Source organism: Myotis yumanensis, unplaced genomic scaffold (assembly GCF_028538775.1).
Source record: "Myotis yumanensis isolate MYYU_CA2020_CCGP unplaced genomic scaffold, mMyoYum1.0.hap1 SCAF_6, whole genome shotgun sequence".
NCBI lineage: Eukaryota > Metazoa > Chordata > Mammalia > Chiroptera > Vespertilionidae > Myotis > Myotis yumanensis.
In genome coordinates this window covers 30,483,066-30,501,299 of record NW_027223757.1, presented here as the reverse complement: position 1 = coordinate 30,501,299, position 18,234 = coordinate 30,483,066, and the positions used below count along the sequence as shown (strand labels likewise).

The 18,234-nt window shown below is 40.4% G+C and overlaps 1 protein-coding gene across 2 annotated transcripts in view; it reads left to right on the top strand.

The window, feature by feature from the left end:
* Positions 1-18,234, top strand: part of EPM2A (EPM2A glucan phosphatase, laforin) — a 59,749-nt gene that overhangs the window by 18,034 nt on the left and 23,481 nt on the right. For both annotated transcript variants that reach the window (XM_070417840.1, XM_070417841.1), the window contains exon 2: positions 1,303-1,477. In XM_070417840.1, the coding sequence (XP_070273941.1) occupies positions 1,303-1,477 (175 nt within the window). The remainder of the gene's footprint in view (positions 1-1,302; positions 1,478-18,234) is intronic.

Here is an 18,234-nt window from a genome sequence, read left to right as displayed (position 1 = left end):
GCAAGGAACAAATGAGTCAAAATGTTACAGACATAACAAATGTGACTTATTCCTATTTTTATTTTGCTTATGTTTTAATTAATGAAAATTATGGAAATTAGGTAATTTAAGGAAAGGAATAACTTGAAATGGGGTGGTGACATGAAGTGCTAAGAAAAATGTTGTATGATTTATAATTTTCATAGAAGTGATCTGTTTACTAGTGTTCTTGATACTGGGTAGATGGTGTTTCAGGGACATAGTCTTCCTTCTCTGCCTCTTTTGCTCCACTCCCTGGAAGGAGGATGGTGTGCGGGGTGCTTGTGAGGTAGGCAGAAAACAGCATGAAGCTGTCAGGTACTAGAAAGGTGGGGACTAGGGGTATCAGGTTACCAATAGCTCTGCGCTTACTAGTTCTGTGACCTTGGACAAGCCAGTTAATCTCTGTGAAACTTACTTTCCCCATCTGAAAATGATACTAACCACTGACTTACATGCCACCTAGATTGGATGTGATCATTTGTTTTATTATTTATTAATGCATTTATTTATTTATCTTTTAAAATTAGTTATTGTTTAAAGTATTGCATATGTCTCTTTTTTCCTCCATTGACCTCTCCCCAGCTATTCCCACCCCCTATCACATGCCATCACCCCTCTACTATCTGTGTCCATAGGTTATGCTTGTATGCATGTATACAAGTCCTTTGGTTGATCTCCCCCCCCCCCCCCCCCCCCCACTCTGAGGTCTGTTTGATGCTTCCGTGTCTCTGGATCTATTTTTTTCATCAGTTTATGTTGTTCATTATATTCTACAAATGAGTGAGATCATATGATATTTATCTTTCTCTGACTGACCTGGAAAGCATTATGCTAAGCGAAATGATGTATTTATTTTTAGAATTTGTTTATTTTTTGAGCTGATACTAAAACACTATATTACTGATTCTAATCATGAATTTGTATACCAAAACATTAAAAGCATGTACTACAGAGACATTAATGGCTTTAAGAACCCTTTTCATCAGCTTATCAGGCTGCAGAATAATTTGCAAGAGACTCTTAAGGCAATGAGAGTACCAAGAAATTCTAAAAGAGTTAATACGCTCAAAGGGAATACAGAACTCTATGACATTCATCACTAACTTCTTACAGATTTCTCCTATTTTCTCTCTTGCTCTACTGTATGTTTTAATACTGAAATGTGTAGATCATGTAGCTTTATATTTGTTATTATCTTATTATTAATTTTGTGTCAGCTGCTTTGTGACTGTTTAAGCAGAACTTTGCTGGAATTGTTCTGTCTGTCCTTTCTTGTTCCAGGCAATGGGCCACACCACGACCGTTGCTGTACTTATGATGAAAACAACGTCGTGGATGGTGTTTATCATCTTCCAATTGGACACTGGATTGAGGCCACCGGGCACACCAATGAGATGAAGCACACAACAGACTTCTATTTTAATATTGCAGGCCACCAAGCCATGCATTATTCAAGGTAAAAATAGTGCCATGTTTATAAGCATAGAACTAGGGCAAGAGGTAGCATTAGGACAATGGAAATATTTACAGCATTTGAAACTGCAGCGTCTCCCTTCAGAGGGGTACATAGGCCTGCAATTCTTTGAGTGGATGGATTACAGTGAATCACTGTGTGAGCTTTTCTGGTTCTAGATGTGAAGGATCCTTCTCATTGAAGTTTTTCATTAAGTTCATACCCCAGTGTCAACATATTTTGACCAGAGAGTAGTTCAACAATCTTTGTACTTAGATAGTGGATTAAAAATAAAAACTGGATAAAAATACCCTTGATCACTATTTATATCTTTTATGCTACCAAACAACAGGGAAACAAAAATGGGAGTCTTCTTATAAAATCTTATTCAAATAAACATGGGTGAAAATTTAGATATAAAACTAGATTGGATGTGATAATTTGTTCTATTATTTATTAATATATTCACTTTTATACATTTGTTTATTATACCTGCAATATATGCCCTATTAAAAATTTAAACACAAGAGGATACTAAATCACAAGTAAGGTTTACTTTTTCTTTTCTTTTTTGTTTTTTTTGGTGCCCTTGTCCAGAATCGAACCTGGGACCCTTCAGTCTGCAGGCCAACGCTCTATCGACTGAGCCAAACCAGTCAGGGCACAACATTTTCTTTATTCCCACTCATCATAAATAACTATATTTAACCATTTATGATTAGTTTTTCTGGAGGTTTAAATCCAAGTCTTAAATAATGTGCATATACTTTATTCATTAATGTATCAATTTAAAAATTTCTGCCTAGCCAGCATGGCTCAATTTGGGTGTTGGCCTATGAACCAGGAGGTCATGGCTTGATTCTTGGTCAGGGCATATGCCCAGGTTGTGGGCTCAATTCCAAGTGTGGGGCATGCAGGAGGTGGCCAATCGGTAATTCTCTCTCATCATTGATGTTTCTATCTCTCTCCTTCTCCCTTCCTCTCTGAAATCAATAAAAGTATATTTGAAAAAAATTGCTATTGATTCCCTGTATGACTTGAGACAAATGTAGATCTTATATACTTGTTCTCTCTCCCTATTTCCAATCCCTATTAGACTCATTTAAAAAATCCTTTTGTTATTTAAGTTCATACAAATTCTGTTTCTTGAGCCATAAATTTATGATAGTGCCTCTTGATTTTCTACTGCGTAATATCAGAAATGTATTGTCCCTCTATTTCCCTCCACAGCTACTTTGGCCTGTTAGTTCTGGTTTTCATTAGTTTTACATTTTCAAGGTTTTACATTTCATTTAGATAAAATTTACATTTCATTTAGATAATAGAAGTAAGTATGTAATACTTTGATAATTTCAAGTTTCAAACCAATATCCAACATATAAAATACTACGTATATATTATTTACAGTAGAACATGGAGTGCTTGTACCATAGACAAAGAGATGCATTCCCATTTTCTTAAAAATTGTATTGCTTTGGCCGAAACCGGTTTGGCTCAGTGGATAGAGCGTCGGCCTGCGGACTGAAAGGTCCCAGGTTCGATTCCGGTCAAGGGCATGTACCTGGGTTGCGGTCACATCCCCGGTGGGGGATATGCAGGAGGCAGCTGATCGATGTTTCTCTCTCATCGATGTTTCTAACTCTCTATTCCTCTCCCTTCCTCTCTGTAAAAAATCAATAAAATATATTTTAAAAAAAAATTGTATTGCTTTGAGTATGAGAGAGAATTAATACTAACAGAGCTATGAGGGATAGGAGAGAGGGAGAATACAACCTCATCATAGTGTTAGGGAATCGATAATCTTCTTGGACACACCTTTCTTGCATATTCATGCTAGATCTTGGTCTTGCAGTTGAATAGGAGGCAAAGCATGAGGAAGACAGTAGTTAAGCATGACTCATGGTTTTATGGCCTGAGTAACTGGATTAATGGTGTTGCTGTTTCCTGAGATGGGGAACATTAGGAGATGAACAATCTAGAATAGGGGTTGAGAGAAAAATTCTATTTTAGACATATTACCTTTGAAATGTATGTTAGATTGCAGAAAGGAAATCATTTTGATGTGTGAAGCTTTGGGGAAAGGTTAGAAATGGAGAGATAAAATAGATGACGTTCAAAGTGATGAGACTAGCTGAGATCTTTAGCATTTGAGTGCGGTATAGAGGAGAAGTAGTGAAAATAGGCTTTTGAGTCCACACAATTTAGAGATCAAGGAGAAGAGGAGGATCCAGAGAAGAGAATGAGAAGGAGCACCTGTTGAGATGTTCAGATTTAGTGAGAATGTGTTTATGGCTTGTTTTTCATTTATCCTGAACCACATTTGCTGAACCCTTTTATCTGAAAAGTCATGTCTTAGGTCAGGGGTGGGCAACCTTTTTGTGAGTGCGTGCCAAAACCAGCAAAATCTCTGACTCAAAATTCTTCAGCGTGCCAACCCTAATTTTTGGAGAACATGTTAACGCTTACTTGATATCTCTTAAGGTGTACGTATGTGAAAAACCTTGAAGAAATAATAAAATTCATCCGAGCGACAAAAACACAGTATATGATGATGAAAAATACATTTATTTTTTAATGTATACATGTACACTGATAGTTCGACAGAAAACTTTATGACTCCGTTTGATATTATCAGTGGGACTTTTGCTGCTGCATCACTGATGACAGAGATTTTACATCAGGTTTATATTTCGTGACCTTCAGAATATGCATGAGCTACTACTTTCATCCGTCAGGCTACTCCTATTACGAGATTTAACAAAATTCATCACTGAGAACAAAGATTCACAATTGTAAATGGAAGATTATCAGAGAGGGTTTCGAGTGCTAGCAAAAGTTACTGGCGTGCCATGTTTGGCACACGTGCCAGGGGTTGCCCACCCCTGTCTTAGGCTCTAGGGCAGCACTCCGCGAAGTCTGAAAGGTTGGCTACTGTTGCTCTAGGGATTTTCTTCTGTTTAGTTAGTTTTTCCTTTTATTGTCTTTATTCTGTCAATAAACACACTCCTGAGATGGATGTTGGATTTTATGGATTTACATCCCATTCTAGAATTTTAAAAAATGATTTTCACTTTCTCGTTTTATTGCTTTACATTTTGGGGTCACTTTATTCCCCCCCCCCCCATTTTGCACAAGGAAATATAAAGATTTGGCTCTTTTTTTTCTTTCCCTCCTCCCCATACCACAGTTACATCCCTTACAATCCTCCCAATTTAGTTATGGCACAATTTTGAGAAGATCAGTATTTCACATGTTTATTGGTATTCCAGTGTCAATGCTATTTAACACCCTAAGCTGTTCACAGATGTCTAAATCTTTGTTTTTGGAACTCCTATTATTCAGATATTGGAACCTGGCCTGGGTGATTTTTTTTTTCTTTCTGTTAATCCTCACCCGAAGATATTTTTTCCATTGATTTTTAGGGAGAGTGGAAGAGAGAGGGAAAGACAGAGAGAAACATCGATATGCGAGAAACACATCGATTGATTGCCTCCTGCACAAGCCATGACCAGGACCTGGGCGGGGGAGGAGCCTGCAACCGAGATATGTGCCCTTGACTAGAATCGAACCTGGGACCCTTTGGTCCGCAGGCCGACACTCTATCCACTGAGCCAAACTGGTTGGGGCTGGCCTGGATGTTTTATATTTTGCATATCTTTGTCTATTTTTTTCTAACAGATTTCTCAACTTTATCATCCAGCTCTGCTATTTAGTTTTTTACTTCTGATAGCATTCTTTATATTCTAAGAGCTCATTTAATTCTCTGAGTGTCCCCTAGTCCAGAGACTTGTTTACCCTTCCCCAGAATATAAACCTCTAGTTTTTTGTCAGGACTGGAGAGGGAACATTTCCCAGTGGAGGAGAGTGGGAAAATGATTCTGAGGGCTGGCTGCTGCTTAAAAAAAACTTTCAACCAGTTCTATTCCTTTCACCTTAATCCAGAAGTACCTGCTGATACCAGTTTCTGAGCCTGTTGGGGGTTCTGTAGTGTAATTCCAGTCCATTGTCAGCTTTCTTTGCTACTGGCCTTAGGATTTAGTTTTTCTCTGTCTGGTAAATTATTCAGCAATCAACCAGTTGCTTTACAGCTTCCACAATTTTGATGTTGTCATCTTTTTTCCTGTTCTGTCTTGTGGTTTTTATGTGTATAATTTGTTTTTTAAAATCACTCTATTCTTGCTTGAAAGGAATTTAGTGAAGTCAATAGATGTGTGAAATCAATTTGTTTACAATAAAAGTGAAATAAAGTATTTAAAGTGCCTAACATAAAACTTGGTCATAGTAGCTCAGTAAATTTAAGTCCATTCTTCATTTCTCATATTTAGCATGTATTCTGTTCCTCTGATACAGGTAAGATTCTACCATGCTAGCATGAGATTTTAAAAATCAAAGTGTACTTCCATATTCAGGCTGGGGAGGGAAAGTTTGTACTTGGTACCAAACTACGTCTTCCTCTTCAATGGATTTTTCTTTATGCAAAAGAATGAATGTTTGCCTTAATGAATTAAACGAGACTTTCATGGGAAGGGACTGTAATTTTTGTATCTTGAAAAGACTTACTGCCTATTACGCTCATTTCAAGAGACAAATTACATTTTATAAGCATCACACTTTATACTGTTTACAAATGTGAAAGCTTGGAAAATGTATTATAAAAACACTAGAGGCCCGGTGCATGAAATTCGTGCACAGGAGTGTGTGTCCCTCAGCCCAGCCTGCACCCTCTCCATCTGGGACCCCTTGAGGGATGTTCGATTGCCTGTTTAGGCCCGATCCTACTGGGATCGGGCCTAAACAGACAGTCGGACATCCATCTCAAAATCCAGGACTGCTGGCTCCCAACCCCTCACCTGCCTACCTGCCTGATTGCCCCTAACCTCCTCTGCCTACCAGCCTGATCACCCCCTAACCACTACCATGCAAGCCTGATCAATGCCTAACTGCTCCCCTGCCGGCCCGATTGCCCCCAACTGCCTTCCTCTGCAGGCCTGGTCCCCCCAACTGCCCTCCCCTGCAGGCCTTCTCCCTCTCAACTGCCCTTCCCTGCAGGCCTGGTCCCTCCCAACTGCCCTTTCCTGCAGGTCTGGTCGCCTCTAACTGCCCTCCCCTGCAGGCCTGGTCCCCCCCACTACCCTTCCCTGCAGGCCTGGTCGCCCCCAACCGCCCTCCTCTGCCGGCCCGGTCACCCCTAACTGCCCTTCCCTGCAGGCCTGGTCCCTCCCAACTGCCCTCCCCTGCCGACCATCTTGTGATGGCCATCTTGTGTCCACATGGGGGCAGCCATCTTTGTCCACATGTGGGTGGCCATCTTGTGTGTTGGAGTGATGGTCAGTTTGCATAGTCTCTTTATTAGATAGGATGCTTAAACTTTGCAGCTGCTTTGTTTTATAAGGAAAAGGTATATAGTAGTTTTCAACACTCAAAAGTATTTTAAACACTAGAGCAATAATTTTGCACACTTTAAAATACTGTTTTATTTAGCACATTTTCCCAAATGAATGAAATTAATCATTTGGAGAGTAAATGAGGACCTTGGGTGCCAGCCCAGCTCTCTCATTTACTGCTGGGTAACCTTGGGACAAACCTGTAATAGTTCTAGATTTCACTTTCCTGATTTGCTGGTTGAACTAAATGATTTCTAAAGGCAGTTCTGGAAATAACCAAGGATTAAAACTAATTTAAAAATCGAAGGCTTGTATGATATTTTGCCACTATGTTATATATAGGCCTAACAGCAACTGTACTTCATATCAGCGTCTCTGGTTTCAGTTCTAGGGAACAAATGCCTGCAATCTAGTGATGTCTCTAGATCAGCCGTGGGCAAACTACGGCCCGCGGGCCGAATCCGGCCCGTTTGAAATGAATAAAACTAAAAAAAAAAAAAGACCGTACCCTTTTATGTAATGATGTTTACTTTGAATTTATATTAGTTCACACAAACACTCCATCCATGCTTTTGTTCCGGCCCTCCGGTCCAGTTTAAGAACCCATTGTGGCCCTCGAGTCAAAAAGTTTGCCCACCCCTGCTCTAGATGGAACTTTCCCTCCTTTTTTTTTTTTTTGTAGCCCTGGACTATGTTCAGTTCAACTTTACAGAAGCTGTATTTGGAAATACATATATTATAGCCAAATATACAAATAATCTTTAATGAGTATGTGTTTGCTTCTCATATAATGATATTTTTATATTGCTCATATTTATAAACAAGAAATCTCTTTTGGAGTAAATAGAGAATAGCCATAAAATTTTGTGTGCAACTCACCTCATTGCATTTCCTACTACTATAGCTCACAGTCAGGACATTATTGACCAAAGGAAGAATCTACTTTCAAATGGTAATTACATCTGATTGAATGATTTGAAGTTTTACTAAACATTAAAACCAAGATTATAATTGTTCATGCTCATGTAGGAAAGGAAAACAACACAGTTCTTCTTTTTTGAGTTCTGATTGACCAATGATTTTTATTGACTATTAACTGAGATTCCTTGAAGTTTCCTTCCCTATATAAATAATACTGTTCATATTTGATAAGATGAAGGTAATTGGTGGATATTCTTTTTCTTATGATTAAAATATGTTATATGAAACATTTAAATATATTAAATAGAGTCTATTTCATTTTATATGTAATTATATTGAGATGATTTATTTTTAACATCATATAAAAATATTGGTGATAGATATTAGAATCCTAACAGTAATATGAGCTAATGAAAACATACTCTTTAATTCTTATTTCTTAGGAATCATTGAAAACATATCTGCTAAAGTGCATGGGGAACACAGTTTTAGCTGACAGTGCTGTTGTGGAATCAGTACAGATAAAAAGGAAATAGCTGGATTCTGTGTTATCTTGTATATTAACAACAGTAAGAATACAGAGAAAGTTAAGGTCTGAATGAGATATATAGATTGGGTAACTAATGGAACATAAATATACTGACTCATGAATTTTAATTTTTACAAGACTCTTCCAATTCCAATATTACAGTGGCCATGGCAACCAAAGAAGAGTTATTTTCACATATTAAATGAATACAGAAGACAGACAGAATATTATTGACAAGCTGAGATAGGCTTTTTCTGCAGTTTTCTGTGTCACTTCAGCAAGAGCATAAGGAAGTCTACGTAACACACTAAAATGGAGTCTTAGTAGGTTAGAAATTATAGGCCATGTTTTTCTAGTCACTATGGCGGGAGGTCCACTTCAGGAAGACCAGGGGATCTGTTTAGTACATTAGAATCAGTGGATACATTAGGGAATGCTTCTGTCTTGTTTTCAGAGGGTTGGTATATTTATATCACTTTGTCAGTCATTGATTGTGACCATGTAAATTGGCTTAAAAGAACTGACTTCTTAGAACATAGTTTCATCTTTGGCTGAACTAACTGGAAGGATTATGAAACCCATGGGGGATGGATCAGTTAGGAAACAGTAATTAAAATACATATATTTCTTGCTATACATGAGAATCAATTTTGCTGTTGGCTATTTCTATATCATAAAGGCCCTATTTTGACGTTTCAGTTCACAGAATTGTTTTGGAAAAGCAAGATATTTATTTTCATGCTTTGATGACTTGTAAAATGCCTTTACTATTTTTGTTTTTCTAAGTCCTTTTAATTTTTCTCCCTGAATGTAATGTAAACTTTTGTTCCTGATAAGTGAGTCAGTAGATGTGAAAATATTAGCTTAATTGATTAGCATGTATAAACATTTCTCTGAACAATACTGGCTATATCAGCACACACAGAGAAACATATACACAGAACACACACACACACACACACACACGTGTGTGCACACACACACATCTACACTAATAAAAGACAAAGATGCTAATTGACCGTACCTTTGCTATGAACCAAGCCACGCCCACCAGCCAGTGAGAGTAACTATATGCAAATTAACCCAACCAAGATGGCGGCCGGCAGCCACTGAGCTGGAGCAAGCAGGAGGGTTGGTTGCCTGGGCGATGGAGGAAGCCAAGCTTCCCACCTGCCCTGAGCTGGCTGTGGCCTCTGCTCATGGCAACAAAGTTTCAATTATAGAAGATAAATAAATCCTAGATACCTGCTTCCAGCCAGCCTCCACTGGGAGCTTGGGTGGCTGGGGGCCATGGCCAGCCTGCAAACAGCCATCAGCCCCTCACCCAGACTGGCCAGGCACCCCAGCAGGACCCCCCACCCTGAAGGGGCTGTGGCTAGCCTGCAAACGGCCCTCAGCCCCTCACCCAGGATGGCCAGGCACCCCAGCAGGACCCCCCACCCGAAGTGGCTGTGGCCAGCCTGCAAACAGCCATCAGCCCCTCACTGAGGCTGGCCAGGCACCCCAGTGGGGACCCCCACACTGAAGGGGCTGTGGCCAGCCTGCAGACAGCCATCAGCCCCTCACCCAGGCTGGCCACACCCTCATGGGGTGAGGGTCCCCACTGGGGGGCGTGGCCAGCCTACAAACTGCCATCAGCCACTCATCCAGACAGGCCAGGCACCCCAGCAGGACTCTCCCCTACCCTGAAGGGTGTGTGGCCAGCCTGAAAATGGCCATTAGCCCCTCACCCAGGCTGGCCAGGCACTCTTACATAATAAAAGGGTAATATGCAAATTGACCCTAACAGCAGAACGACTGGGAATGACTGGTCACTATGACACACAATGACCACCAGGGGGCAGATGCTCAATTCAGGAGCTGCCCCCTGGTGGTCAGTGCGCTCCCACAGGGGGACCTCTGCTCAGCCACAAGCCAGGCTGATGGCTGCCAGTACAGTGGTGGTGGTGGGAGCCTCTCCGCCTCCTCAGCAGCGCTAAGGATGTCTGACTGCAGCTTAGGCCTGCTCCCTGCTGGCAAGTGGACATCCCCTGAGGGTTCCCGGGCTGCCAGAGGGATGTCTGACTGCCAGCTTAGGCCCAGTCCCCCCAGTGAGCGGGCCTAAGCCAGCAGGTGGTCATCCCCCGAGGGGTCCCAGTCTGAGAGAAGGCACAGGCCGGGCTGAGGGACCCCCCCAAGTGCACAAATTTTTGTGCACTGGGCCTCTAGTACATACATATATACACATGGATAACATCTACACATACAGCCCCTTCATTTTATTTTTTTTCTTCATTTTATAATAAAGGGATTTTATTTCACCCAAGACTCTAGGATCTAGGCTAAGGAAAGCAGTGAGTTGATTTTAGATGTTGTACAATGATTATATCGGGTAAGTAAAACCATAATACTGCTTTATAACCCTCAGCTACTTCTGACTATGAGAGAAGAGGAATCTTACATGCACAGAATTCTCTCATGTATAGAGAAGCAAAATGGGAAGCAAAGCTACCAAGATACTGCCATCCCCAGTTCTCCACGTGCCTCTATTTTTTCCTCAAAGACAGGCATCCATTTTCTTGTACCACAGACTTCTACCATCAACTTCTGATTAAAACACACATCTGGACACAAATAAATGACAAAAAGAATCCTACTTATTTTTACTAATCAAGTTTGTATAGTTTATGTAAGTCTAGAGAGGTTGAGTTAATTATAAGAAGAACCAGAAACCATTTTTTCCCCTCTCCTATCACTTTCATGCCATTTTTTGAAAAGTGATATTTATTCAGGCTTTTGCCTTGTAGTTTAACGTGCCTTGTTATTCCTCCCATCTCGTAATCTTGAACGATTGTATTGACTGCTTGTCTCACTTCCCCTTTCCCTAGATTGCAGATCCTGTCCAAACACTGCTTTCTTCCAAAAGAGTCCCCTGTTTGGCTGTTTTGCTTTTCTGAGATAATTATTATTAATCTTCTTAATTTAGCTGCTGACATTTCCATGGCTACGCCCTCCTCTCAGGCATGGTTATTGCATTTGTCATTATGAACAGGCATATTGGTGTTAGAGAAAGGCGTTTTATGAAAGGATCTTTCAGTACAAACCATGTTATGTTTTTTTTTTCTACTGCTGCTCCAGCTTAGCTTGTATCAGGTGTGACTCCTCATTGTGGAAACTTAATATATAAAGTCTTAAAGCTCAAAGCTCAAAGAGACATATTTGCATTAAGTTGGAAGTGACCAGAGAATTTATTTAAATGGTGACTTCTCCAAGCATTTGAGAGTTGATTTCAGCCTTTTTATTTTTGTCTAGTTTTAGGAGGGAAGAGAAACCTAAAGCTAAAATTAGTGATCAATCAAGATTGAAAAATAAATATCTCAAAGTGATAAATTGATGAGAACATGGTCAATTTGCTACACAAATAGTAGGTATATATAAATTACCAGGAACCATTTTATTGTTCACAGTGAAATATGTATGTATCTATAAAGCTACTTGTATGTTTACATTTGGTGCTTAGTCAGAATCTAGAAAAGTGAGAAAGGAAGGAAAAAGGAGGAAAGACATAAGAAAGTGGGAAGGATGAAGGAACATAGACTTACTTTTTTTATGGACTTGGCTAGTTTTTGTTCAGCTGTTCTGTGATAGCAGGAGGTAACATGGATTATTTTTTTTATCCTTTTTCCTTCTGAGCCTGCTCTGTCCCCTGAAATTTCCTTCTGAACAACCTCTTGTTTCTGATGTTACCAGAGATGTGAAATAGGGCCTCTTGGGTATCTCATTGTTTGTAGGTGATGCTTTTATTACTTCAGATCTTTTTGAAGGAAACAAAGCCCAGGGATGCAGTGAATGTAAAAGAACCATTCTGAGAGCTCAGCAATGCATTGGTCAATGGTCCTCAGCTAGAATAATGGCTATTGACAGTTGATGGGGTTTCAAAAGTTATCCTTTAAGTCAGGGTATTTAAACCAGACATTGTTACTTTAGTCAAGGTGGAGTAAAAAAGATGATAAAAATGGTATCAGATATCCTGGAAATATGTGTAATTAATTGAATATAGAAATGGATTTGAACATTAGCACATCAAGTTTCAGAATACCTTTTTCATAAGATCATTTAATATTATTTTCTACTTGAAAAAACAAATTAAGAAACAATTTGGAAGTACTGTTAAAATTTCTCAACTTAAATAATAATGAAATTATATGGTGCATATATTTTTTTATATGGTAAATATTTATATGACAAAAGTGTTCTTCACTTTGTGAAAGGATTTAGACAAGTGGACATTCCCAGGTTAGAGCTGAGAGGCAGGATCTCCCCCCTGCCTGAGGAATCCTATATAAGAAAAGCCTAATATGCTGTGTCTGGTTGTCAGGTCGTCTGTTCAACCAATCAAAGTGTAATATGCTAATGATATGCTAAGGCTGCTTAACCGCTTGCTATGACATGCACTGACCACCAGGGGGCAAATAGTAGACCGATCGACCATCACTATGATGTGCGCTGACCACCAGAGGGCAGACGCTCCAACCCATAGGTTAACTTGCTGCTGGTTTTTGGCTGATCGGGACTGAGGGAGGTGGGCTGTACATGTCCTGGAGCCCTCCTGCGGTCCCTTCCCGGTTGGCCAACCTTCTGTGTTCCTCCCTGGCCCTGATCGTGCACCAGTGGGGTCCCTCGGCCTGGCCTGCACCCTCTTGCAATCTGGGACCCCTCAGGGGATGTTGGAGAGCCGGTTTCGACCTGATCCCACAGGCCAGGCCCAGGGACCCCACTGGTGCACAAATTCATGCACTGGGCCTCTAGTATAATAATAACATCTGTCCTGGCTACTACCTCTATGACAAGGAAAAATTAAAAATAGGAAAAAAACCCCACCCCAAACTGTGAACAGTAATTAATCAGCTAATTCACATTTCAAAGATGAGTAATGAGCAAGTTTAAACCTGGAAATTCATGAACTACAGATGGTGCAATGGCATGTATATAACTTACCTACAAATGCACCTTTATCAGGTTTTGCCCTTATTCTTGCCACCTCTCCTATTTTTCTACCTTTTTCCTATACTTCCAGACTATTTCTGTTGGTGGCCCCCACCCCACTTTGTTTTACTGTTTTCCACTATGCCTCTGTTTTCCCTGGCTATTGCTTAACCTCCTTCTGGCTTTTCCTGTCCCTCTTTCTCTACCTTGGTGTCCTCCCCCCCCCCATTTCTTTATTTTCTGCTTGATACTTTATTAACTGGCCACAATATGAGATTGAAGTATAATATTTTGTACTTTCTGTTCTTAATGTGATAATCAGGTGAGTTTGGTCTGTGATCATTCCATTCATTGATTCATTCCTTCATTAAACTTTTTTATCCTCACCGAGGATATGATTTTATTGATTTATTTTTAGAGAGAAAGAGGAGGGAGGGAGGGAGGGAGAGAGAGAGAGAGAAGAGAGAAACTTCGATTGGTTGCCTCTCATACATGCCCCAATGGGGGATCAAACCCACAACCTTTTTTTTTGGTGTACAGAAAATGCTCCACTCAACTTAGCCACCCGGCCAGGGCAGATTGATTTTAATGTCGGTAACTCAGTAGCCAGTTATCAAACTCCTAGAGGCCTGGTGCATGGATTCGTGCACATTGAAAAGAAATTAATTAGAAGGTGGCCGGCAGGGCAGGACTGGGTGAGACGGGCTGGACACGCCCTGGAGCCAACCTCCCGCAGTTTTTCCCTGGCTGACCACACCTGGGGTGGCACTGGGGTTTGAAGGGAATCTGCAGAATGAGTGGGGTCCCTCCGGCAGGTGGGGTCCCTCAGCCTGGCCTGTGGGGATCGAGCCGAAACCAGCTCTCCAGCATCCCCCGAGGGGTCCCAGAGTGCGAGAGGGCACTCTGCAAAGTTGTTGTCGCACGACAGTTCCTGAGTTGAGCATCAGCCCCCTGGTGGTCAGTGCGTGTCATTTCTACCAGCTGGTCGGACGGTCACTTAGTCTTTTATATATATACTAGAGGCCTGTTGCATGAAAAGATTCGTGCAATAGGCTTTCCCTTCCCCTGGCTGCCAGCACCGGTTTTCCTCCGGCACCCGGGACCTAGGCCTTCGCTGCGGCCGGAGCCGCCTTCAAGCCTTCGCTGCCCCGCCCGGCCACCCCGGGTCGGGTCGCACACAGGATGCCCGGGCAGGCCAGCGGATTACTGCTGCACTGCCCGGCTGCCCCGGGTCAGGTCGCATACAGGACGCCCGCTGCCCTGAGTCGCAGATAGCAGGCCCGGATGGCGGCAGGGCAGGCAGGATGGTGCTGTCCCGCCCCACCGCCCCGGGTGGCAAATAGCAGGCCCGGATGGTGGCGGGGCAGGCGGGATGGCGCTGTCCCACCCTGCCTGCAGTATGTAAATTAGCCTCCATCTTTGTTGGTGGTTAATTTGCATATCACTCTGATTAGTCAATGGGAGGCGTAGTGAACGTATGGTCAATTACCATGTTTGTCTATTACTAGATATTAGATAGGATATATATATATATATATATGTATATGTATATGTATATATATATATATATTCCAAATATTTCACTTATTTCAGTGTTAAACTTTAAGTAACCAGGAAGTGATCTCAGTTAACAGACTTCTCATACCTTCCATTGCTGGGGAAACAAAGAAGTGAGTTAGAATCTAGGTCAGGTTGTAATAAACTTGACAGACTTTGTAAAGTTCTGAAGACATCTTTAAATTTCTGTTGGAGTCCCAAGTATGGTAAATTAAAACCACTTTTGTATTTCATACAATCAAGAAAATTTTCAGTAGCAGAAAAAGTGAAATGATTATTTTTTTGGTTTCTGCTTCCTGGTTCTGAAATAATTTTCTACTGTCTGTGTTTTTATACAGTATTAAACTTTCATAGCCTGTGCAGAAAGTGGTAAAATTAACACTTTAAAACTATATTGCTTGGTCAAAAATATACAGGTGGTTCTGAGATGAGGACAGTGGAGGACTGAAGAAGTTCAGGAAAACCTCCCTGACCTCCTGAAGCCTACTGCCCAGGTTGGAGATCCAGGGAAGAGTAACTATTACAGTTCAAGTCTGAAGGCTATCTACTGGCGAAATTTTCTCTTCTTGGGAGTTCAGTGTTTTTTTTGCTGTTGTTGTTTTTAGGCCTTCAACTAATTGGATGAGGCCCATCCACATTATGGGGGTAATATCCTTTACTCAAAGACTACTGATTTAATATGAACCTCCTCTAAAAAATACCTTCACAGAAACATCTAGAAAAATGATTGACTAAATACCTGGGTACTGTTGCCAGCCAAGCTGACACATAAGGGTAACATTCTCAGATACCACTCGCTGCCTCTAGGGGCCCTTCTATTCTGACCTTCACTTGTTTAATTTATATATTGCTAATAAAATTCTTCGCTAATAATTCTGTTTTTCTGGAAAATGCTGACTAATATAATATCAATAATAGTTGAGTGCTATGGCTTCAGCCGAAAAAAATCAGCTGGAAGATTGCCGTGTATCTCTTACTCCCATTTCCTGCATTTAACCTGCCTAGGTGAGGAGCTCCTGGAGATCCGGGGAGACAATAGCAGAGGTCTACTTTGGATAAAGACTGCCAGGGGGAGCATCCTTTAATTCTTATGTTTAAAACTGTCAGAAATTAATATGCAAAGACCCTAAGCTTATCATATGGATTTCTCCTTTCACTGGTTGTTAGGAAGGCTTTTAGAGAGAACAGGCAACACTGTGGAAAGCACATTAGTTGAAATGTCTAGACTTCATTATTCAAGAGTTGCAGGGCATTATACATACTGCCCTTTGTCCCCATGCCTCTGTTTCTGCTTGTAGGTTAAGCAAGGTAACAAGTTCATGACCCCACACATACAGGCAAAACAAATCTATGTGTTACAAGTCCAGACAATGGTTCTCCTTTTAATGACTAGAAAGAGGGGGAGAAGTTCTGTTTTCGGTTTTGGTACTGGCTATATGGATATGTTCACTTTGTAAAACATTTACTGAGCAGTACATTTATATGTATTTTTAAAGTGTATTATGTTTCAGTAGAAAGGTTTTAAAAGTTCGTGTCTTGCAAATACTTTCAAAAATTGATAGGGCTCAAAAATTATAATGTGCCACAAAGATAAACAACCCAAATAACTTGTTACAGCATTTCCATTCAATAGAGTCCACCAGAAAATTAGTAAAGGCAAACAAAAAGAGATGGTAAAGTAGACAAAGGAAAACAAATTTCTTTGCAGTCCATTAACTGATTTTCAGTCGATCCCTAAATTGCATTTTAGATCTCTGGTACTATACTTATTTTCCTTGTGATATTCATCTCGAGAATGCAATGAGCCCAAATAGTTGAATTTGTGAAAATGCTTTTTGAGGTTTGTTAAAACAGGATGGAAAAGCCAAAGTCATAGCAGTATAAAAGGAACAGATAAAGCCTCTTACAAGAATGTTTGAAGCTTCATGGGTCCTAAAGTCAGAAAATGGAATTATTTAGTGTTTCAATAAAGCTATGGGACCCCCATCCTCCTTTTGTGAGCCATAAGTGTCATATCAGCCAACTACTTTTAATATCAGTGAGAAGCAGATGGATAGAATTTCATGCACACAGAGTGTGTGGGAAACTATAAAACATACACAACATTTTCTGCAGATCCCCTTTCATCTATTTAGTAAAGTAACAGAATCCCAAATTAAGAGATTAAAAAAAATGCATCTGAGAAGCTGAGTGTGTTGGGCAATAGGGTGAACATCAGCATAGTTGAGGACTCACTACAATCCTCCCTCTTCTCTTTTGGTTATTTTATATTCATGGCCTTTCTTCTTCCCTTGTGTAAATATAAAAATATACCATTTAATTCCTAATTCTGTTGGCTGGGTGGAAAAGGCAGTTCTCTAATATATCCCTCAATATTTCGGGTTGTGGAAATGCTGTGCATTGCTCAGCAGTGGCAGAGGAAGGCTGCCTTTACATTGATAGAAACAGGTGTTCTCTTTTAGTTGTCATGTCAGCTCCCTTCTGAGAATCTCAGATAAGTGGTCCAAATTACATCTAAGAGGAAAATTCGCCAAAGCATGATTACTTTTCATCAGGGTGCCACAAATAATGAAAAGAAAAGAACATTGGATGTATATTGTAATCTACTTAATCACCATCATTTTAAAAAGCTGATGTAGAATTCCTTACTTCAGGACAAATTGTATCGCTTTGGTGGTAAATTAGGCATATTTTCTAAACACTAAATTATATTTCTTCTACTTCACATTTGGCTAAGAAAAGCTGACTACACTGGTCTTTGTAGCAATGGAATATAAGAGATAAGGTTTGCAGCTGCCATTTGGAACTGCATTTTTGTCTATTCTTCAACAGCTTCCTGTGTTTCTATTCATATTGAATGAATCCTCTTTTTTCTTCTTCTTGGTAAGATACATTCAGTCAGTGTTGCTATCTGTGCAGGATGCAGGCAAGATTCCTTACATCACCTTGCCTGTCCATCCTCCTCCCGCTCCCCCTTACCCAAGAGCTAAACTTTCAGACAGCATTAGATTATTAGTAAGGTAGAAATAGTAAGGCTTTGCTCAATGGTAATGATCTTGCACAGTGCATAAGAAATCCTGTCAGAATTTCATGTCCCATTCCTCTGCATTTAAGAGAAGTTCTAGAACTGGAAAACTTCAATAAAGGCACAATGGAAAATCCAAGTTTGACTAGGTTTTGACTCAAGTTAACCATTGATTAGATATGGGAAGTTGTTTAAAATCTGCTTTGGTTAATTCATCTATAAAATTAGGGTAATACTACCCATCCTGTAAGAATCAAATAGCATAACAAAACAACTTTTGTAGTTTGTATTTTATTAATATTAGTAATTATAAAGGCAATCTCATATTTTGTGGGGGTGTGTAGACTTTTAAGGAGGGGATTGGTGAAAGGGCCCATCC